The sequence below is a fragment of the Bombina bombina genome, chromosome 1 (genome assembly GCF_027579735.1).
Source record: "Bombina bombina isolate aBomBom1 chromosome 1, aBomBom1.pri, whole genome shotgun sequence".
Classification (NCBI taxonomy): domain Eukaryota; kingdom Metazoa; phylum Chordata; class Amphibia; order Anura; family Bombinatoridae; genus Bombina; species Bombina bombina.
Window position 1 is genome coordinate 528028889 of NC_069499.1, and position 23679 is coordinate 528052567.

The 23679-nt window shown below is 34.6% G+C and overlaps 2 protein-coding genes across 2 annotated transcripts; both read left to right on the forward strand.

The window, feature by feature from the left end:
- The first annotated feature begins 2018 nt into the window (after window positions 1-2018).
- On the forward strand, window positions 2019-3844 carry LOC128638577 (gamma-crystallin-3-like). Its single transcript, XM_053690617.1, has 3 exons — window positions 2019-2027; window positions 3158-3400; window positions 3569-3844. The coding sequence occupies exons 1-3, from the start codon at window positions 2019-2021 to the stop codon at window positions 3842-3844; spliced, it is 528 nt and encodes a 175-aa protein (XP_053546592.1).
- A 15359-nt stretch (window positions 3845-19203) lies between these two features.
- On the forward strand, window positions 19204-22047 carry LOC128638582 (gamma-crystallin-3-like). The gene is made up of 3 exons (XM_053690630.1): window positions 19204-19212; window positions 19485-19727; window positions 21772-22047. Exons 1-3 carry the CDS (start codon window positions 19204-19206, stop codon window positions 22045-22047), a joined length of 528 nt encoding a protein of 175 aa, XP_053546605.1.
- Window positions 22048-23679: the final 1632 nt, after the last annotated feature.

Sequence of the window (23679 nt, forward strand, 5' to 3'; positions counted from 1 at the left end):
TCTTAAAGGATCTTGCCAACTCAGAGATCTTTTTAGAAGCATGCCCTGAGTATTTATTTCATATACGCCCATGGAATGCCATGTTTTGACAATTTTATTAAAAAAAACAATTACACTTTTTTGTATTTTTTTAAGTACGAATTTCTTTTTTTTTGTTGTATATCAGTGTACTTAAATTACAATTTACACTGTGTAGTTATTCCTGTGTAATTTACCTACAAATTTAACTTTTTTGATAAAATATGGATTTTTTGTGAACAATTTTGTTACAATTTTTGATGCACCTTAAAGTGTCAATTTTCTCTCCTTTGAACGTGTCTTAATGGCTTGTTACTATATTAATCAAACCACCACATTTTTTTTTTAAAAGTGTAAAATAAATATTATATTTATATTACCAATTTGCGTCCATTTTATGGACAATTTCCTCCCACTCGCAACTTCCTGATTTTATTCAATCTTACGTATACAGCGGTCCCACCCACTGTTTATGTAGAGGCAATGCGCGCTCCCGGCTATGAGAACCACCGTGCATGCGTTACACACCGATGCAGATAACTAGCAACATAGTATTCAATGAATGAATACATTCACTGAATACTATCGTTGAATCCTTTTAATCGTTTATGCTTATGTACGCATTATATTAGTTTGTAAATCAGAGCCCCTGTACGATCAATACTTACCTAGTGCTCCAAAAGTTGTTGAATAATTGACTAAGTCAAAAAATGGTAAATAGCGCATGCGCGAAATATGAACGCGCATCTGAGATCATCGTTAGAACAGCTTTCTAATGCAAGCGAATTACGGACGCATGACATCTAGAAAAGGGGTTTGGTCCCCTGGGGGGGATTCAATTATTGGTTGACAAGATCGAGCCTGCAATGTCAATCAATAATGCAAGATGGCGGGCAGAGGATTACAAGTGCAATCGCACGGATATTAACACTAAATAGTCAGTAATTACAAATTTATTTAAAAAATCATGAATTATAAGTGCAGCTATTTTAACAGCTATTTTAATGCTGTGTTTAGTATGCATACTGACTTTACATTCACTTTAACAATACAAATTTCCCCTGTGTATTTTTGTGTGAATGATTACATTATTCCTTTTGTATGGTTTTTAAATTACGATTTTAATTATGCACTTTTGTAATGTATGCATCTCCTTCCCATACAAAAGTGCAGCATACTCCACTTAGCGAGACACCCTGTTTCCATGGTAAAAGTGTCTTTTTATAATTCCACCAGGAAAATAGAAGGATTGGCCAGCATTCTTATAGGATATCACCAGCTCAAAGCTTGATTCTGAGGACTAATGCATGAAACTTTTTATCAAATTCTCTTTTGGACCTCTTATTTAAACCTTTTTATAGGCCTTTTATTCAACTGTTCTATTTATTTTTTTTAAAGTTTGTTTTTAATAATAGTTATGTCCACTAACTTAATGCAATTTGCCTATAGGGCTGTAAAAACCACACAGGAATCTAATTTTGATCATCTATTGAGTTAACAATTTGTGTTAGTGATGCAGAATTCTAACAACTTTTTTCAAAGTTTTGAATTCTACACATTTTTCACATGGTATATCTGGATAAAAATTGTTTTATTGTTTTATTATCCTTCATTGCTGTAATGTTAGACATACATCTACGTAAGCTGATTGAATTATTTCAAAAATAACAATAATAATAATAATTTGACTTTCATAATGTTTAGAATAATACAAATCAGTAAGGAAGCCATGTGTCGTGTGCTGGTTTATTTAGAAAGTACTAACATTTTCAGAAAAATATTATAATAGATCCCCTGTGCAGGTTTCTAGTTATATCTTGAAAACAATGGTTATGAAAACAAACTCACAAGCAATAATGTTTACTATAGCTGTACATTTTCCTTACTGGGCAGAAACATCTCTTCACTGCTCTTGTCAGCAGGAGTGGATGTATATAAAAGCACATGCAGGTACTCCTATGACAGTACAGATTCTTCCACTTGTAAAGACATCAGTGAAAATGGGAAAGGTGAGGTTGATAATATATTTTTAAATACAATATATACATACATTTTTAAGAAAAAACATACAATTGTAAAGAAGGTAAAGGAATTAAATATACTTGGACTGATTACAAGTGGCATGGTTTTTATGCTTGCAAGCTAACTGCGCGCAAAGTTAAAAATTAGCATGGCAGAATTAGTGTTGATATTATATCTATATAAACTCCCCACATTAAAACATATTAAAATGATAATGCATGTTTTAAGGTTTTTGACTGGGAAGGGCTAAAAATTGTATATAGAGTATATGTGTATACTGTATATGTGTGCTTATATGTGTATGTATGTATGTAAGTGTGTACATACATATTTACACATATAAATACATATGTATACACATATATAGACATATATTGACATGTATACAAACACACATACACATATTTTGTGTATATATATATATATATATATACAGTATATATATATATATATATATACATACATTGGAGCCCTTCCTAGTCAAACACGTTAAAATAAACCATATCCCTTGTATTCTTTTAAAAACCTTTTTAATTTTTATCAGTATGACATTTTTTTTTTTATTAAAAAGTGTACATGTCAGTGCGAGCCTGCAGCTGAGAGTTAGAAGCAGCGATCCTCAGACCGCTGCTTCTTAACCTGTGTTTTTCAAGTCCCCTGGATTTTTTAGACCAGGGAGATTGACAGCGTTGCACACGTGGTGAATTGTGTAATGATAAACACTTTACTTCAGTCTAAAGATGTGCTAAATATTCATGCACAGTTTTAGCTTTCACTCAAGCGCAATCTATAACTTTCAACTTGTAATACCAGCAGTATTCATTAGCGTGGTTGTGATATCCATTGAAAATATAGTTTGTCCTAGAGCGATGTCACATGTCCTAACCCTTCTCTGGTAAATGAGATTAACCATGAACTTGTAATATCAAGTTGCTTGCTAATGTTAGCGTTGTTCGGTAATATTACTTATCGCGAACCATGCTATCATTAGAATGCCACTTGTAATCTGGACCACTGTGTTTTAAAATAGTGACATTAAAACATGATGTGTAAAACAGTTTTAAAGGGGTTTCATGCCATATAAATAAAAAGTAAATAATTATATCTTTTTCCATAGATAATCTTTTATGAGGATAGGAACTTCCAGGGCCGTTCCTATGAGTGTAGTTCTGACAGTTCTGATCTACACTCATACTTTAAGCACTGTAATTCCATTCGGGTGGAAAGTGGAAACTGGATACTTTATGAAAACCCTAATTACAGAGGACATCAATACTATCTCAGTAAAGGAGAGTTCCCTAATTTCCAGCAATGGATGGGATACAATGACTCTATTAGGTCCTGTCGTCTGAGTCCTCAGGTAAATACTTGCAGACATAGTTCAAGATATTGTACTGCATGGGTCCAAAAATGAAATTATGCCCAACCGATTGCCCTTTTGTCACAATTAAGAAAATTAAGAAATACTTGTTATCCTTTAATTTTATGAAACTGTTAATAATTGCATTTATTTTGATTTACTTAAAAGCATCATGGCTCCTTCAGAATGAGGATCTATGAGAAAGAAGACTTCAGAGGTCAGATGATGGAGTTCACTGAAGATTGTCCTCATGTCTATGAGAGATTTCGCTACCATGACATTAACTCATGCAATGTAATTGATGGCTACTGGATGTTCTATGAAGAGCCAAACTACAGAGGGCATCAGTACTACCTAAGACCTGGAGAATTCAGAAGATACAGTGAATGGGGAGCCTTAAACTCCAGAGTTGGCTCCTTCAGAAGAGTACATTATTTCCATTAACTTATATACGTTAAACTTATGTATTTAATAAAAATAAACATAAAGCATTGTTCAGATAATTATTTTGTGTTTTGCATTTCTTTCAGAGATAATATAGATCCTTTTCAATTTCTGTGTAGATATCATAGAAAAATAACCTTTTAGCAAAATGATGCATTTATTAACTCTGCTGTAGTGTTTAAATCTCTTAATATTTAGGACTGAGTCTCAAAAAATCTCCAGATTCTGCAGACTTACCTAAATTCTTTAAGAAAATTTGCAGAACCTAGAAATCCCATAAAAATTAGAGCTGCCGCTCATAAAAAGGTTTAAAGTTCCTTGTAATACTGATTCACATAGGGAGAGTTAGATTAACAAGGGGTGACCTGGTACTGACATAAATTCTTAGTTTAGTAGTTTAGTTTAGTAAATACATATGAAATATCTCCATAAGAGTTTAGCTTTTATTTGCTTCTAATTTAGTACACAGTATTTTTCTGTATAAGTATATTGTAAATTTGAGCAAGCTTTACCAGCATAGCAGTTGGTAAGATAAATCAATGAGATCTGAAAGTGTAAAAATGTTTTGTGAATATGAGGAGAGTTATGAAAGAACTTCAGGCACAGCACAGATATGCCCCTATCCAGTGCAGACAACTCCCCTGTCCAACCTGTTCTGTGAAACTGCCAGGCATATTTCACAAAGAAAAAGAAAAATCAAAGTGCAATGCAAGAAAGATACTAAGATATACAGAGTATGATCCTACACAGAAACAATCAAATTACAATCAGGACTAGAAAATCGTGATTTGTATAAATTGCTGTATGCACAATCTAACCTTATTAAAACACAAAATAGAAGGTACAACACTGAAATGTAATAAAACTTAAATGACAACATCTGATGCCTAAAGTCAATTAAAATTAAAGTAAATTAAAAAGCATAAGGGGTTAAACTGTTGCGTTATGTAGGGCATAGCTTAACAATCTAGAATCTTGCTATGGATCTCATAATGCTGTGGGATCATTTTAAATAATTCAGATTAGCCTAGCTTTGTGAAGGAATAATCTATTTTTTTTTAAAGAGACAGAGACGACTATTTTGCTAAACCTTTTCTTTTTACTGCTCCACAGCACTTAAAAGCAATACAATATTAACAGAAAAACATAGTAAAACAAGAACACAGATAATAGACCAATGAAATAAAGCCTTGAGTGGTCATATAAAAAAGTGAATAATGAGAGTAGTCCAAATATCCATAAAGTGTTCAGTAAATCTGTAATCCACCTCTTTGCTCTTTGATGCGAAACGCATATGAAAAGTTCCAACCAGAGAAGACTTGAAATCCAACAAAGAACCTAACGAATATAAGAAACATCTTGAAGATTGAAAACTTGAGGGCAGAAGGAAACTTCCTGCTTTTAAAGTTGAGTCGAGAAGACATTTCCAAATTCTTAAGATGATAATCAGAAAATACAGGAGACTGTTGAATCAAGCTGAGTCAAGATTGCAGCATCTTAGATTTGTGGATTGTGGAGAAAGGAAGCTGAAAAATATAAACCATATGTTATAGAGAATGCAAATACATAAATTCCAGTCCATTAGGGAAGGTGGGGAGGGAAAATATTTGTCTCTGTCTCTTTAATAAAATCTAGATTATTCCTTCACAAATCAAGGATAATCTGAATATTTTTACAAGGATAGAGACTTCCTATTTTGCTAGTTCAAAGCCAAATAGACAATGATTTCAAGAGAGTAGGAATGTGGTGAATAGATTTAAAATGAAATTGACAAAAAATAGAATCAAAGGACCAATCCGCTGTATTCAAGATCTCTTGAAGAGAACAAGAATTAGAAAAAGATTTTGAAGCTGCAGAACCTCTGATGGAGTGGGGGGGAGAAAAAAAATCATCTATACCTGCTTGAATCATACCCACTCAGTGATGGTAGTAGAAGAAATATGAAAATGAGGATGAGCAAAGGAAATTAGAAGTTGAGAAATTGAGACCTTGGGACAAATGTATAACCGGTAAAGCAGCTTCTACCTTTCCCGGCCCTGTAAAAAAAATTTTGAGGAGGGTAAAAAATGTTTTATTATGTATTAACTTAAAGTTAAATGTATTAACTTTTATTTTGTTGGAGTTAAATGAAATTACATAATTATGTAGTTCTTTAAGACCCTGTTCGTCAAATAGAAGGCCATTAGCTAAGGGACCCATCTCTATGGGGGCAGAATCTTGAATTTTATGGTCCATACGACTCAGTACTAATCTACGTCTTTGTATGGCAATAGATGTATTGGCATCACCAATCACGTAAACAGTATGTTGAAGCTATTCCCTAACTATGTAAGGGTCTAGGGAGGCTTCTTTAGAAATAGCTTTTTCTGAGAGCTCAAAGAGCTTATTAACTGGACCTGAAGTATCCAAAACTTTATCCTGACAGGATTTTAGAAACCTGTCTGGCCCCTTACGGATATTAAAATTCCTGTTTCTAATAAATTTTAACAAATTAGCATCAATGTCTGGAGTTATTGGGCTGCTCAGGTCTTGGGCACTCTGCTCTTAAAGTATTTTATGTTTTTTTAGAAAGGGGTTTTCTAATGTAGTGATCCAGAAATTTAGCCACCCTTTTTGAGGGTCTCCACTGCGATGATCTAGGATGGAGAAGGTCATCTGGGTCTAAATATAATTGACCTTGGCTATCTATTAACTTAGATTTTTTAGACATCAATTTTTAGCCTCTTTTTTAATATAGGTGAATCATCATCAGAGGATGAAGAATCTGAAAATTCCGGGGTATATAAGGAATCCTCTGAACTCTCTTCTTCACAACCCAATTCCATATCGGAGTCAGACGACTCTAATGTAGAAACTTTGTCTATGTGACTTCTGCTTTTATTAGTTGGTTGTATATCAACTTCTGATTCAGAGTCTGAGGAAACAATAGGTTTAATTTTTGAAGAAGATTTCTTGTCTGATCTAAACAGACGTTTTTTATTCATAATGAGACGAGGTTGGATATCAGATACAGATTGTATTACAGATTGCATCTGAACATTAAACTGCTGCTTTAAATTATCAATAGAATTTTTAATTATGTTTTGAACAGATTTTTCTTACAATGAATGATGATTATCTTAAGACATTTTAACAAATACAGCTGAATAAAGTTAATAACATTAATAATTTGCCCAAATAAACGGAAATTAATAACTAGTTAATAAAATTAATAAATGCCACACATAAGAAATAAGGTAATAATAATAACTAATTACTATAAACTAATCTTAAATCATTTTTTAAAATATTGCAGTGGGGACTAGAACCGGGGTCTCTGAAGTCTTAAAGGGACAGTCTACACCAAAATTTTTATTATTAAAAAAGATAGATAATCCCTTTATCACCCATTCCCTGTTTTTGCATAACCAACACAGTTATATTAATATACTTTTTACCTCTGTGATTACCTTGTATCTAAGCCTCTGCAGACAGCCTCCTTATCTAAGTGCTTTTGACAGACATGCAGTGTAGTCAATCAGTGAAGACTCCTAAACAACTTCACAGGAGTGAGCACAATGTTATCTATATGACACACATGAATTAACACTGTCTAACTGTGAAAAACATTCAAAATGCTTTGAGCTAAGAGGCAGTTTTCAACGGTTTAGAAATCAGTTTGAGCCTAGCTAGGTTTAGCTTTTCAAAAATACCACCAAGGGAACAAAGCAAATTTGATGATAAAAATAAATTGGAAAGTTGTTTAAAATTACATGCCCCATCTGAATCATGAAAGTTTAGTTTTGACTTTACTGTCCCTTTAAGCAGAGGTAAAACCACTAGGCTGGCAAAGCTAAGCAAACATAAAATCAATTATAAACTAAATAACTAAAGTAATGAAAATTGACAACAAAATTGGGATTATCCTAAGTTATGAAGGTATAATCTAGATTTTATTAAAGACACAGAGACGATTATTTTGCATTCTCTCTCTTTACTACTTAAATGCAGTTATTCAAAGTATAGATGAAAATACAACAAACTGTCAAATTTAAAAAGTAGACAGTAAAAAACAAATAATACAGCAGTGACCAATCAGAATAGAGAACTGATTAAACTAAAATGACATAACCAATCAAATTGCTAATAAGACCTATAAACTGTCCACAATACAGCAATACATCCTCTTTCTTTGAAACTGAAGAAGGAAACAAAAAGTCCATCATGAAGGAATAACTCCAAACCAACAGGAAACCGAAAATCATGAAGAGTAGAAGTTTGAAGAAAAGAATCTTCCGTGATGAAATATCCAACTTGTCTAGAAGGTTAGAAACACAACTGGAAAACTGTTGAAGATAAGAAAAACTTGATTGAAGATCTGACTTTTCCAGAAGATGTGCAGGAACAAAGCCACTTAGGAGAATATCCTTATTATTGGTTGGCAACTGAAATAAATATATAAATCATGTTAATAATATAATACAAACCAATCAAGGGTGGGAATAAATATAACAAAATAAATTTGAGGAGGGAAAATAATCGTCTCTGTGTCTTTAATAAAATCTAGATTATACCTTCATAACTTAGGATAATCCCAATTTTATTACAAGACCAGAGACTCATATTTTGCTAGTTTAAAGCAACTAACAAAATAAATTAAGCGAGGCGTGTTCAATCGGTTTAAAATAAAATTGTTTAAAAATAGAATCAGAAGACCAGTCAGCTGCATCCAAAATTTGTTGAAGGGTAGCAGCTTTTAAAAATGCTTTGGAAGCGGCTGATCCTCTAACAGAGTGAGCGGAAAAAGAAATATCAATTCCTGCTTCACTCATAACCCATTTAACCCACCTGGCTATAGAAGTAGAGGAGACAGGATAATGAGGAGACATGAAAGATAATAAAAGTTGATTAGAGGATGAAGAACGGAAAGAAGAAGTTCTGCGTTCATATTCTTTAAGACATATTACTACACAAAGAAGAGGTTCAGAAGGTAAGTAAGGATAAAAAATTGAGGTTGAAAAAGATTTAGTTCTTTTAGAGATAAAGAAAGTAACACCTTCAGGAGTAAAACGTTTAGAATTAAAATCTAAAGCCCTGACGTCAGAGACTCTACGAAAAGAAATTAAACACAAAAGGGTAGCCAATTTAGCAGTAAGCTGTTTTAAAGATAAGAATTCATTAGAAGGCCAAGATTTAAAGAGGGAAAAAATAAGATCAACATCCCAAAAAGAAGAATATTTAGGAGTTGGGGGTCTTTTAAGTTTAATTGCTTTCATTAATTTACAAATTAAAGGATGTTGACCCACAGGGAAATTATTAATAAAAGAATGTTTGGCTGAAATTGCAGATCTAGAAACATTGATGGTTCTGTAAGCTAATCCTGATTCGAAAAGAGAAGTAAGGAAATTAATAATACAACTTATATCCACTGAAAAGGGATCCAAACTTCTTTCCATGCACCAGCCAGTCCATCTGGTCCATGCGGAAAAATAGCATTTTTTGGTCCCGGGGGCCAAAGAATCCCCGAGGAGTTCTTGAGCTTGTTGAGATAAACCTTTGAATGATGAAGATTGCCCGAAATTGACCAAGCTATAAGACGAAGAGATCCTTGAATGATAAGATCGTGAGGATGACCTTCTGGATCTGACAACAGAAGAGGAAAAACGGGAAGAAGAAGAGGATGGTTGACAGACAATTCTAGAAGAGATGGGTACCAAGGTTGAGATGGCCAAAGAGGAGTGATGAGAAGAATTGAAAGAAGATCCCGACGGACTACTGAAATGACTCTCTGAATCATTGAGAAAGGAGGAAAGGCATAAGCTGTCTGACGAGGCCAAGGATGGAGAAATGCATCTATCGCCAATGCTTCTGGATCTGGACGCCAACTGAAATAAGGATGAATCTGATGATTCAGTCTCGAAGCAAACAGATCCATCGAAAAGGGACCCCTGAGAGATTGAAGCGAATGAAAAACTTGATAATGAAGTTTCCAATCGCTGGAATCTGTCAGATAACGAGAACCCCAATCCGCTGCGACATTGGATAATCCTGGAATATATTCCGCTTTGACAGAAATATTTCTGTCCAAGCAAAGATGAATGAATTCTTTCGTAATAATCGACAAATCTCTTGATTTTGTACCACCTAAACGATTCAAATAACGGACTGCAGAAATATTGTCCATTCTGAGTAAAATTGACACTGGCAAAGAATCTTTTACAAAACTTTTGACTGCAAAAGAGCCTGCCAAAAGTTCTAAGCAATTGATATGAAAAAGTATTTCCCTTGAAGACCATTTTCCTCCTGTGATTGAAGGGCCACAACGAGCTCCCCAGCCCGAACGACTGGCATCGGATTCTATGATTAAATCCGGAGATTTCCCAAAAATGGCTCTCCCGTTCCAAGCTTCTATATGGGATAACCACCATGAAAGTTCTTCTTTGGCTTCTGAAGAAAGAGGAATCAAATGAGAATATGACAGACCTTTCTGAAGATGAAAAATTTTTAAACGTTGAAGTTCCCTGTAATGAAGAGGAGCAGGGAAAATAGCCTGAATAGAGGATGAAAGTAACCCAACTATTCTGGCTATAGTCCTGATGGGAACTAAAGACAAAGAAAGAGTTTTTGAAATCTCTTTTTTGATATTCACAATTTTCTCTCTGGGAAGACTTAAGGTAGATTTCAATGTATCTATTTGAAAACCCAAAAAGGTTAGAGATTTGGTTGGAGAAAGAACAGATTTCTCTTTGTTGACTAAGAAACCTAAATTTTCTAAAATATAAATAGTTAAATTGAGTTGAGAAGTCAAAACAACTGAATCTTGATTCATAATCAAAATATCGTCTAGATAGATAATAAGACGAACACCGCGAAGACGAAGCCAAGTAATTATAGGTTTCATCAATTTGGTGAAAATCCAAGGGGCTGAAGATAATCCGAAAGGCATGCAAGTGAAACTCCAGATTTTTCCTTCCCACTTGAAAGTAAGAAATTTCCTGTGAATTAAAGTTACTGGAATCGTGAGATAGGCATCTTTTAGATCTAGTCTGACTAAAAAATCGTTGTCTAGAAGACAATCTCTGAGAAGATGAATACCTTCCATTTTGAAATGTTGATAAACCACGAAGGCATTCAGAGTTCTTAAATTTATAACAGGGCGAAATTGACCATTTTTCTTTTTTACTAGAAAAAGATTGCTGTAGAAGCAATTTTGAGGATCTGAAGCTGGTTCTATTGCTTGTTTTTCTATGAGATTTAAAATTTCTTTTTGAACTAAAATTTTGTCTGAAACAGAAAATTTTATTGGAAATGGAAGGGATTTTTGAAGTGGGGGAGAAATAAAATCTATAAAAAGACCTGAAACCGTCTGAAGAACCCATTGATCTGAAGTTATTAATTTCCAATTTTGAGCAAAAAGAGACAATCTGCCTCCTACTAAGTTTTGGAAAGAATTCTGAGAAAGAGGGAAATAAAAATTTACCTTGAGATGGGCGAGATCTTTGCCTCGAGCGCTGGAGTCTAGGATTCCAAAATCTCCCTCTGGATGGGAAGAAATTTGAGGAGATTGGATTTTGATACAATCTTTGAGAATGAAATTGCTGGTTGATAAATTGAGACCTGTTTGGATAAGAGGCACGGCCGGGAAAGCGGCCTCTACCTTTCCCAGCCTGTTCAGAAAAACGTTCCTGATGAAAAATCTTTTTCATAGAAGTACGAACTTTATTCAAATTAGAGAAGGTATTAACATAACTGTTAAGTTCCTTTATAAATGTGTCTCCAAATAAAAGGCCATTAGTATCTGAATTTATTTCATTAATGGCGAAATCACACACCTTGGGGTCAATACGTCTAAGAATATTTCGTCTGCGTTCGGTATATATAGCAGAATTGGCGTTACCCAGAAAACTGAGCATCCTCTGCAGCCATTCTCTGACTACGACCGGATCAAGCAATGAATTATCATATACCGCTTGTTCAGATAAGTCAAATAACTTTGCTAAAGGACCAATAGTATCAAGCATTTTGTCTTGACAAATTTTCCAAGCACGGTCCATGCCCTTCTTTAACTTAAAACCTGGAGACCCTATGAATTTTAAAATTTTTGGATCTACTTCAGGTGTAATACAAGCGTTGTTAGGAAGAATTGGTCTGGGGCATTCCGCCCTCATCTTATTTCTAGAATCTCTCTTTAATGGTTGTCTTATCTGGTAATCAATGAATTCCGCAATATCAGATGAAGGGCACCACTCCGCAGATCTAGGGTGGTGCAGATCATCTGCATTAAACCTAGGATTTCCTAGGCAATCAAAAAATTCAACCTTTGAAGAATCCAAATGTTTAGATTTTTTAAAAACTTTTTTGAGTTTTTTAATCTTCGGAGAGGCCGAAGAATTATCTGAAGAATTAGAAATATAATTTTCAGATTTATTAGCATCCAAAGATGAGTCGGAATTAACTTCAGTATCAGAAATCTCAGATTCTTCATAATTGGCCAAAGCCTCTCCCATAAGTAACCTCTTGGGAGTAGAGGGAGTTACAGGGGTTTTTCTTCCTTGCCTGTCAGGAACAACAGAACCAGAGACAATCTGGCGAGATTTCTTTAATAATTTTTTACTAGTTTTAATGCCACTTGAAATGGGCCTTTTCCTTTTTAAAGTCTTTTTAGATGATTTATCAATTAATAAAGAAATTTTTTGTAACATAGAATTCATTGATGTATCAATCATCTTTTGAACACTTTCTGAATTAAGAGGGTTCAAATCTGAAGATTGAGACATAATTAAAGGATATATAAATAATTAAATAAACTTAAATAAATAAATAAATTAATAAATTTATTAAAACAAGCTAATAAAAATCTTATCCAATAAATTTAACAATATAAATTAAAATATATTGACCCCAAAAGATGTGAACAAAAGTCAAAAGATAAATTTAAATAACTTATAATTAACAAGAGTTATACTAAATTATGGCCAAAAGATGGAGACAGAGAACAAGGAACCAAACAGCAAAAATATGTCTTATTAAAAGAACAGCCGGAAAGCAACAATGTTGCTATCACCCGACTGAAACAGCTGTTAGTCGGACGAACTTGCAAAAGCAACTGCGTAGTAAGTGAGGACAGGCTGCGCATGCGCACTGAAGCCGGTTCCACACTCAACATGGACGACGGAACAGTGCTGCATAACGCAGCCGGGGAAAAGAAGCCGATTACAAGCAAAGGATGCTTCGTAATCGGCTGAAGTAGGCAAAGTGAAAACCGGAATGAAAAACAACAATGGGATTACAAAAGAAAAGAAAAATAATAAGTAAGCTGAAAGTAAATAAAAAGTTAAACCAAAAACGAAGTAACTGCAACTAATAATGAAGGGATAAATAATATATAAAAACGATATGAGCATAAAAACATAATAATAATTTTTTATTAACAATAAACAATATAGCAATACTTATCTTTCTGAAGCAGTAAAAGAAAGAGGATGTATTGCTGTATTGTGGACAGTTTATAGGTCTTATTAGCAATTTGATTGGTTATGTCATTTTAGTTTAATCAGTTCTCTATTCTGATTGGTCACTGCTGTATTATTTGTTTTTTACTGTCTACTTTTTAAATTTGACAGTTTGTTGTATTTTCATCTATACTTTGAATAACTGCATTTAAGTAGTAAAGAGAGAGAATGCAAAATATGAGTCTCTGGTCTTGTAATAAAATTTATTTTAAAATTAGCAGAGGGACGGTCTGAGGCGGTCTGTGAGTCTGTGAGGTAAATCAGGGTGGGCAGGAGGGCGGCAAGATGGACATACGCAACTGAAGGGGTGTGGCTAAAGTCTGACAGTGAAGAGAAATGTCGGCACAGACAGGAAAAGCTCAGAAACATATAATAAAGAACCGCTAGGAGAAGGGTAATTACCAATGAAGTAGGAATGGGGTAGAGGACCGTTAGGGAAACGGAAATTACAGTAAAATAAAGAGAAATCTTAAAATGAATTAAAGACATAAATAAGTAACTGAAAATAAGAAGGAAACCACATAATGGAAAATAAGAGAAAAAAATAATAATAATGAAATAAGAAGGGTAATAAATAAGAAAGGAAAAAACGAAAAACAGTGCAATACAAATCTTTAATAAATAACAGTTAATAGTATAAATATGAACTTATCTCTTGGAGCAGCAAAGAGAAAAGAGGAGGATTACAGATTTACTGTATGTATGGATATTTGGACTACTCTCATTAGTCACTTTTTTATCTGATCACTCAAGGCTTTCTTTCATTAGTCTATTATCTGTGTTCTTGTTTTGCTATGTTTTTCTGTTAATATTGTATTGTTTTAAGTGCTGTGGTGCAGTAAAAAGAGCATGTTTAGCAAAATATGAAGTCTCTGTCCTTGTAATAAAATCTAATTGAAATGGAGAGCTTCAGATTATGTAACTTTTTGGGATTACAGAGTTCTTAATTGCAAAGGGCTATAAAAAATATTAATCTGGAAACAATAAAAACTATCATTAAAGACAATAAGCTTGGTCTCTCCCTTAAATAATGGGAAACCAAGTTTCACATTTCCCACATCTATATCTTAAAATCTGTTACATTGTATTAGTATTATATTAAAATTGCCCCGCTAAAAACACCACACCATTCTCAAAAAATTACCAGCAGGGAGAAAAAATGTCAGCTTATTTTACTGAGCATTATATTGTAAAAAAATTTTTTTTTACTATCACATCATTTTTTTTATTTAACTCCCATTAACCCCTTAAGGACCACAGCACTTTTCCATTTTCTGTCCTTTTGGGACCAAGGCTATTTTTACATTTCTGCGGTGTTTGTGTTTAGCTGTAATTTTCCTCTTACTCATTTACTGTACCCACACATATTATATACCATTTTTCTTGCCATTAAATTGACTTTCTAAAGATACCATTATTTTCATCATATCTTATAATTTACTATAAAAAAATTATAAAATATGAGGAAAAAATGGAAAAAAACAAACTTTTTCTAACTTTGACCCCAAAATCTGTTACACATCTACAACCACCAAAAAACACCCATGCTAAATAGTTTCTAAATTTTGTCCTGAGTTTAGAAATGCCCAATGTTTACATGTTTTTTGCTTTTTTTGCAAGTTATAGGGCAGTAAATACAAGTAGCACTTTGCTATTTCCAAACCACTTTTTTTTTCAAAATTAGCGCTAGTTACATTGGGACACTGATATCTTTTAGCAATCCCTGAATATCCCTTGACATGTATATATTTTTTTTAGAAGACATCCCAAAGTATTGATCTAGGCCCATTTTGGTATATTTCATGCTACCATTTCACCGCCAAATGCGATCAAATAAAAAAATTGTTAACTTTTTCACAAATTTTTTCACAAACTTTAGGTTTCTCACTGAAATTATTTACAAACAACTTGTGCAATTATGGCATAAATGGTTGTAAATGGGATCCCCTTTGTTCAGAAATAACAGATATATATGGCTTCCCATTGCTTTTTGGTAATTAGAAGGCCGCTAAATGCCACTGCGCACCACACATGTATTATGCCCAGCAGTGAAGGGGTTAATTAGTTAGCTTGTAGGGAGCTTGCAGGGTTAATTTTAACTTTAGTGTAGAGATCAGCCTCCCTCCTGACACATCACACCCCCGATCCCTCCCAAACAGCTCTCTTCCCTCCCCCACCTCACAATTGTCCCTGCCATCCTAAGTACTGGCAGAAAGTCTGCCAGTACTAAAATAAAAAGGTATCTTTTATTTTTTTGCATATTTACATATGCTGCTGTGTAGGACCCCCCCCCTTAGCCCCAAACCTCCCTGATCCCCCCCTGATCCCTCCCCCAAACACCTCTCTAACCCTCCCCCTCTACCTTATTGGGAGCCATCTTTAGTACTGGCACCTGTCTGCCAGTACCCAGTTTACACAAAAATAGATTTTTTTTTTAATTCTTTGTTTTTTTTCTAACCAACCCCCACCCCTTCTAGATCCCTTAGATATTTTATTAACCCATTCCCTCCCCCCTTTCTCCCAATTATTACAATACAATTTTCTGTAGTGTAGCGGTTCCCACCCACTCCCTCCCCGTGCAAACGCCCGCCGCCCCGTGCACACTTGGGTGTCCGTGCATGCCCCCAGTGACCCCACACCCGATCCCGCCCCTCTCTCTCTACAGGAAACCATTGATGGCCACCCACCCACCTCCCACTTCGGCTCCCACCCACCAATGATTGCGGCCATCGATGTCCGGTGCAGAGAGGGCCACAGAGTGGCTCTCTCTGCATCGGAGGGGTAAAAAAGGTTATTGCAGGATGCCTCAATATCGAGGCACACTGCAATAACCAGAAAGTGGGTGGAAGCGATCAGGATCGCTTCCACCACTTTCAAAGACCGACGACGTACGGGGTACGACCTTGGTCGTTAATTGTATTTATTTAGAGGATGTACCCCATATGTTGTCGGTCATTAAGGGGTTAATGAGAATCATTATTCCCAAAGAAGTGCTAAGCTTCCTTATAGGACAGCCCAGAGGTCCTTGAAGAAAGGTCGGGATTAGTGTGGCTCTCCAGCATGCTAGAGGTAAGTATTTTAACCTGTAAAGGTAATTTAAAGAAAAGAATGAATGTTGCAGAATTTCATCAGTAATTCTTAATTTTCTTTAAATTTAGTAGTTGCATTTGTTTGAATTTGTATTTGTTACAAACCAAATGCACACATAGCCAAGCGCTCATATTCATTCAGTTCCTAACTAAACAATGTTTTGAAGTGAGCATGTTCTCTTTTTTTGAGTCTTAAAGGGACTTAAAAACCTATTTTTTTTCTGTCATAATTCAGACAGAGCATACAATCTTATACAACTTTCCATTTTTCTTCTATCTAATTTGCTCATTTTACTGGTAGCCTTTGTTGAAAATAATACCTAGGTAGGCTCAGAAGCAGTAATGCACTACTAGGAACTAGCTGCTGATTGGTTGCAGCACATATATTCCTGTTTTCATTGGCTCACCTGACGTGTTCAGCTAACTGCCATTAGTGCATTGCTGCTCTTTCAACACAGGATACCAAGAGAATTAAGCAAATTTGATAAAAGAAGTTAATTTGGAAAGTTGTTTAAACCTACATGTTTTACCTGCATCATGAAATAAAAATTTGGGTTTCATGCCCCTTTACGTTCAAGTAACCAGTGTGGACCATTGCAAACAGTTCCTAGAGTGATATAGCTTCACTAGCAATATAAACCTTGATTTATGCCTGTGCTTTGTTTTATATCTTGAAAAAATAACCTGGTAATCATTTTATATGGATTACACTGAGAAATTAAGTAAAGAAAGGCTAATAGAAGCTACAACCTAAATTGACACCATCTTATGAAATAGTGGTACAAATTTGAGGGCTGAAGATTTATGAAACTGTGAGTTTAAAATATGTATTGGTCATCTGCTCCTTATATGTGTGAGAATTACTACAGTGGGACTCTCTGAACTTGCAGCATTGCAGAACTTATGCTCATACTATGGAGGCAAAGCCTAAAGGAAATGGTGACTCTTACTTTATATGTGGAGGTACTTACAGTGAGTTGGGTAGTGCAATCTACTAATGTAGGGAGGTCACAGGAGACTTAGGTGAAGGGCAAGAAATGCCAGGGTATCCCCTTTATTTGGCAAGCTTTTATACAAATTTAAATATTTATCATCTAATTGATCCACACATTCTCTTGAAATTTTAGTGCAAGATTCTGTGGAAAGCATATTGATAAGCGTAGTTAAAAAAAATATATATATGTATAGGGGCCTTTTCATATGGATTATGTCAACATGCTTTTAATAAGGATAATTTGCAAATCTTTTGGAGCAAGTCAGTCCAGCTCACAAGATGGCGTTTAAAGTCCAGTGGGGATAACCACTTGGAGTCAATGGAAAAAAAAACCCCACCCTACTTGCATGCAAAAACAATTGCATATTCTTAAATGCACTAACCCGACATGAAAATATGAATATTTCACATTCCAATGTTCTTGACATAGCAGAATATGTTCTATTTATTCATAAATATATATAACAGCAATTTAAAATATGGGGAGGAGAAAAGTGAGTTTAAAAAATCCTCCACTAAATCCAAAATGTAGAGAAAATAACTCATTGTGTAAACCATTTACAAATCTAAACAAGTCAGAAGACTTGCTTATACCCCAGAAACTCTCTGATTACACTGTTTCCAATGCAGCAAAGGACTCTGGGGGAAGATATGCAAATGAGGTTCACAATGACTCACTTTTTTACTTCTAGCCTGCTTATTTTAAATTGCTGTTGTATTTCCCCCAGAAAACAATTTTACCAAGCAGTGATTCAACCTACTCCCAGCTGATGAGTGGCAATAACCGCAAAACAGCTGTCCTGGGATTGGTCTGAATCACTGTACTAACCCTAGCTTAGAAGCTGTGTAATGCAGCGATGCTATGGCGTAAAGGGAAGTCTGCCTTGAAAAATGTTACCATTCGTACGGTCTGGTTCTGTACCAATCACAAAGATGTTTGTGAAGGAGTTTCACAGAAATTGAGTCAGTTTTGAAGTTTTCATGAAAAGTTCTGCCAGTATAGAATACTGCTCTCACACTACTACTACTACTGCTGGTTCCTCAATATTCTTACTGGTTTCTAATTTTTAGAACAGATTTGTCAAACACTGCTCTACTGTGCCTTCACATATGTCTCTTATCATTGGCTCAACAGGTAAGTTCAGCTAACTCCCAGTAGTGCATATCTGCTTCTTCAATAAAGAATACCAAGAGAATCAAGCAAATGTAATATTATAAGTAAATTGGAAAGTTGTTAAAAGCTGTATGCTCTATCGGAATCATGGAAGAAAAAAATTGTGTTTCATGTCCCTTTAAGATAAAAATTAGAAAGCACAATTAGAAGATCACATCAAAAGTAAAATTCCCAGAAGCTTCTTAAAATTCAATATTTTGTACATCAAACATATTTTGGTGATTTTGATCTGAGATTAAGTGAAATTTATAAAAAAAAATATATCATGAGGATATTTGACCTTAATAAAAACAAAATAAAGAGGTTATAATTTGTAATGGACTAAAATTAAAATCCATTCATACCCAGGGACAACAGGTTTATTCAGACCCGTGTACACATTTCTAGGTAAAGCTAGGACATACAAGCACATTTACAAAAGCATTGGTCACATAAACATTCAGAACTGTTTCAATAAAGGATACAATAGTTATGCAATGCCCTTACTGGACAAAAAAGGTCAGCCTTATGTTTAGTGCATGCAGATGTCAGCAGCAGGGGATGTATATAAAAGCCCGTCCTCCTGTCTTTTAATAGCAAAGCTCACTTCAGTTATCAGCCACAGCTAAAGTATGGGGAAGGTAAGATCAGTTGGCTGCAACATATAATAAACTAACTGTAGATTGTATCATTTGTGATTTTGTTATGCTATTGATTTTTTTTAGTAATGGCTCCAAATATTCATCAGAGGTATAAAGATTGTATTAAGTTTATATCAATTACCGGAACTTTAAACAAATATACTAAAAACCATTAGTAATCCAAAAATATGAACAATTTACTATATTTGAATATAATGAAATATGTGCAAACAAGTGAACATATTCAACAATCATTATATTTGCATCCACAGATAATCTTTTACGAGGACAAAAACTTCCAGGGCCGCTCCTATGAGTGCAGCTCAGAATGCGCTGACATGTCCTCATATTTTAGACGTTGCAACTCCATCCGGGTGGAAAGTGGAAACTGGATACTCTATGAGCTCCCTAACTACAGAGGTCATCAATACTACCTGAGCAGAGGAGAATATCCAGATTTTCAGCATTGGATGGGTTACAATGACTCCATCAGATCCTGTCGACTTAGCCCTCAGGTAAATATCACAAAAGATATTCAGCAAGCAGTTTCTCCACTTTAGCATAAAATCACTGAACAAAATAACCGTGTGTACCATTAAATATAGAATTATAGTAGCTTTAAAAACAATATATATATATGACATTTATGGTAGTTTTACAGACATGCAAGAACTATATATCACATGTTAATTGGCAATAAATCATTGTCTTTAAAAAAGAATAGTATATCATACTATAATACTGTATATACCATCCAAGTTAAAGCAGTGTACAGTGATTTTTTTTTTTTTTTACTCAACATAATATTTTTATGCAGATACTGGATACAGGATTCACAAGGATGATATGCAGAATTATATTACATTTAGTGGGTGTATTATGATCTATTAGTTAAAAGAAGTCGTATGTGCCTTATTAGTGGGAACTTCAAAACAAAGGCATTTTTAAATACATTAAAATATAGTGGCTTTGCGCTGTTTTAATATTCTCAACACTTTGGGGCCGAATTATCAAGCTCTGTATGGTCTTCAGGCTCATCGAAAACAGAAGTTATGAAGCATTAGTCTAAAGACCGCTGCTCCATAACTTGTCTACCTGCTCTGAGGCGGCGGACAGAAATCAACACAATCGAATACGATCAGGTTGATTGACATCCCCTGCTAGTGGCCGATTGGCCGCGAATCTTCAGGGAGCGGTATTGCACAAGCAGTTCTAGTGAACTGCTGGTGCAATGATAAATGCCGACAGCGTATGCTGTCGGCATTTATCGATGTGCAGCGGACATAATGCGCTACATTGTACCATGTCCGCTCGCACTTTGATAAATATGCCCCTATGTCTTGAGGGAGTTCAACAGCAGTATTTCAATTCATCACAAAACACCTTTCAAACAGTTAATTGCATGATTTTGCAATTCAACATTAATTGTCCTCATGAACAATCCTTTATAGCCTGTTATGAATGCCAATTATTTGCTGTTCACCCAGATTTTATATTTTATTTCCATGTTAAAGTTCATGCTCAGTTCACACATCAATCAAACTTTTAACTAATGTGTACTCTATATAAAAGGATCACTGCAAATACGTTTTTGGACATTGAAAATTATTATAATAAATTTAAAGGGACTGTCTATTCAAATTTAAACTTTCATGATGTGTTGGCTATGCAAAACTGGGGAATGGGTAAAAAAAGGTATTATCTATTTTTGTAAACCATAACAATTCTGGAGTAGACGGTCCCTTTAAACACAATTATAAAAAAAAGATATAGTTGCACATATCATGACATGTTATTACTAACAAAATCCATGTAAGCCCATAAGATGGTCAGCAGGACTAGAGGATCAATTAGCTGCCATGTTTAACTTTTCTGCTTCAGTGAAGGTCTGCGAGAAACCTTATAAAAAACCTCCTTAACATTTTGTGAAATGTCTTATTTAACCAGATTTTCTTCTTATATTGTATACATACCATAGATGGTTTTAAGGGAATATTACTTTATTGCTTTTTATCATGAATATCAAAGCAGAAGTTATATATACTAAAATATGTTTGCCTGTTTAAATTTATGGAGAAGTGATTACATATAAATGACTCCTGGAACTCTACTGCTCACTGGATGACAGGGATAGCTGCCAAAAGAGAAATAACCATTTTTCTCAACAACAACAAAAAAGAAAGAAAAACTATAAATTTGAATAAAATTAATATATTGACATTTTACTACTCAGGAGTCAATCGCAATCCTGTAGAAACGTTTATCTAATGCTTTTTCTACAAAATTCTCCACTAGTATTGTGATGGACCTCTCAATTGGTAGTTGTTCAATTTATCCATAGGTTGTTTTCATATTATTAGAATAATGGACTGAAATAGGGATTATAAATATATATATATATTTTTATGGAGTTTATAAATTTATGCTTGTTTCATAATTATATTTTCTTGATCTGTGAAACAGTATGTTCAAAGGTTCAATGTCCGGATTTTTAGTATAAAAGCAATTTGTTCAATTTTATAGATACTAAATATAACATTTTTTTTTTTTTTTAAAAAGCACCAAGGCTCATTCAGAATAAGAATCTATGAGCGAGAGGACTTTAAAGGAATGATGATGGAGTTCACTGAAGACTGTCCTTATGTCCATGAGAGATTCCATTACCATGACATCCACTCCTGCAATGTGTTTGATGGGTACTGGATGTTTTATGAGGAACCCAACTACAGGGGGCGTCAATACTACCTGAGACCGGGAGAATATAGAAGATACACAGACTGGGGAGCCATGAACTCCAGAATTGGCTCATTCCGACGTGTTCATCATTTCCTTTAAACAAACTGATATATTAAATTTAATATATTTAAATGTGAAACTGTTGAAACATGCATTATGGTTCACCATTAAATAAATATAAACTCTAACATAAGACTACTTTTTGTATATGTATTATTTTCAAACACATTCATTCTTTATAGCTGATATTTCACCTATTTTATTCATATAAAATGTATCACAAAAGTCACAGATTACCTAGTTTTAATTTATCACTCATAGTAACAGAAGAAAGCAAATTCCATTGTAAAAGTATGTGTCTCCATTGCTTTGCGGATAGGATGAAAATATTCATAGCATCATCAGTCACATCACAGGTGACATCATTTAACATAAGATACCATCCCAAACTACCCATTTTTTATTCATGATTCAGATAGAGCATACAATTTCCCAATGTACTGCTATTATTAGATTTACATAATTCTCTTAGCTACAAAATATGTACAGTATGTATCTATCTATCTATCTATTATCCATCTATCTATCTATCTATCTATCTATCAGCTACCTCTATATTTATCTCAATCCATCCATCTATCCATATATATATCCAAGTTATAACACAAGCACTCACTGGACTTGATACAGGTGAAATAAAAAGTGTTTTATTCAATATAAACCAGTGATGTTTTAGGATGTTCACCCCTTCATCAGACCAACAATTGTACAGAGTGAATCAAACATTTTATACCCATTGAAACCCCACCCACTGTGCAAAAAAACGCCCAACTGTTGCCATAGCAACCATAGAAAAGACAAATACATTGTGAATGCTCATAGTTACTAATCCTGTGTTAATATTATACAGTGCAATAATAAACATATAGTGTAGTAATAGTGGGACCATTTGCAGAACATCAATTCTTGCTAGTGATAAAAACAAATTCTCTATTTAATATTATTACAAACCTCAGTTGTTATTCCTGCACTGAGAAAATGGCTTCTTAAGCCTCGCCCTCAAACTGTGTAACAACAGCAAAGGAATGTATCAATGTGTATCATAAATGTATCAAAAAATATTTGACATAACAGTATCCAAATCAATGTATAGATGTGTATAAAGATACAAATGTTTAGTCAGATTGGGCGGGGCATAGGAGCGTGCGGGAGAGACTCACCTCTGGAGCCTCATAGAACCGCTAGGCCGCAAAACAGGCCTAAAAAAGCCACGACCTAGGCGGCAGAGTGCCGCCGGCATTTTGAGTCACGGACGGATAACTGTGACTCATAAGCAAGAAGGAGTCTACTGGGCTCCCATGACCGGAGGAGGAACTGCCTGGGGGCGAGTCTGCCGAGACAAAGATACAAGAAGCAGGCACCAGGCAGCATAGGAAAGGTGGGCAATAGGCAGCGCAGTTTGGCAATATTTGAACAAAGCTGGAGGCAAACATAGGATACAAGGCTGGCGAAGTGAAGTCTTGGCTTTGCCCATAAAAGGAGAAGTGTAAAGGAAATAGCAGGTACACCTTTTTCTTTTCTCATCTGTCTTTATTGCACTGACATAGGAGTGTATTGTTGTGCACAACTGTGATAATGAGCCAAGTGTACCTCCTGAAAGATTAAACTAGCATTATTAAAGTAAAGCCAGAGACCACCCAACTTGAATTGCTAATAAAATAAATTTTTACA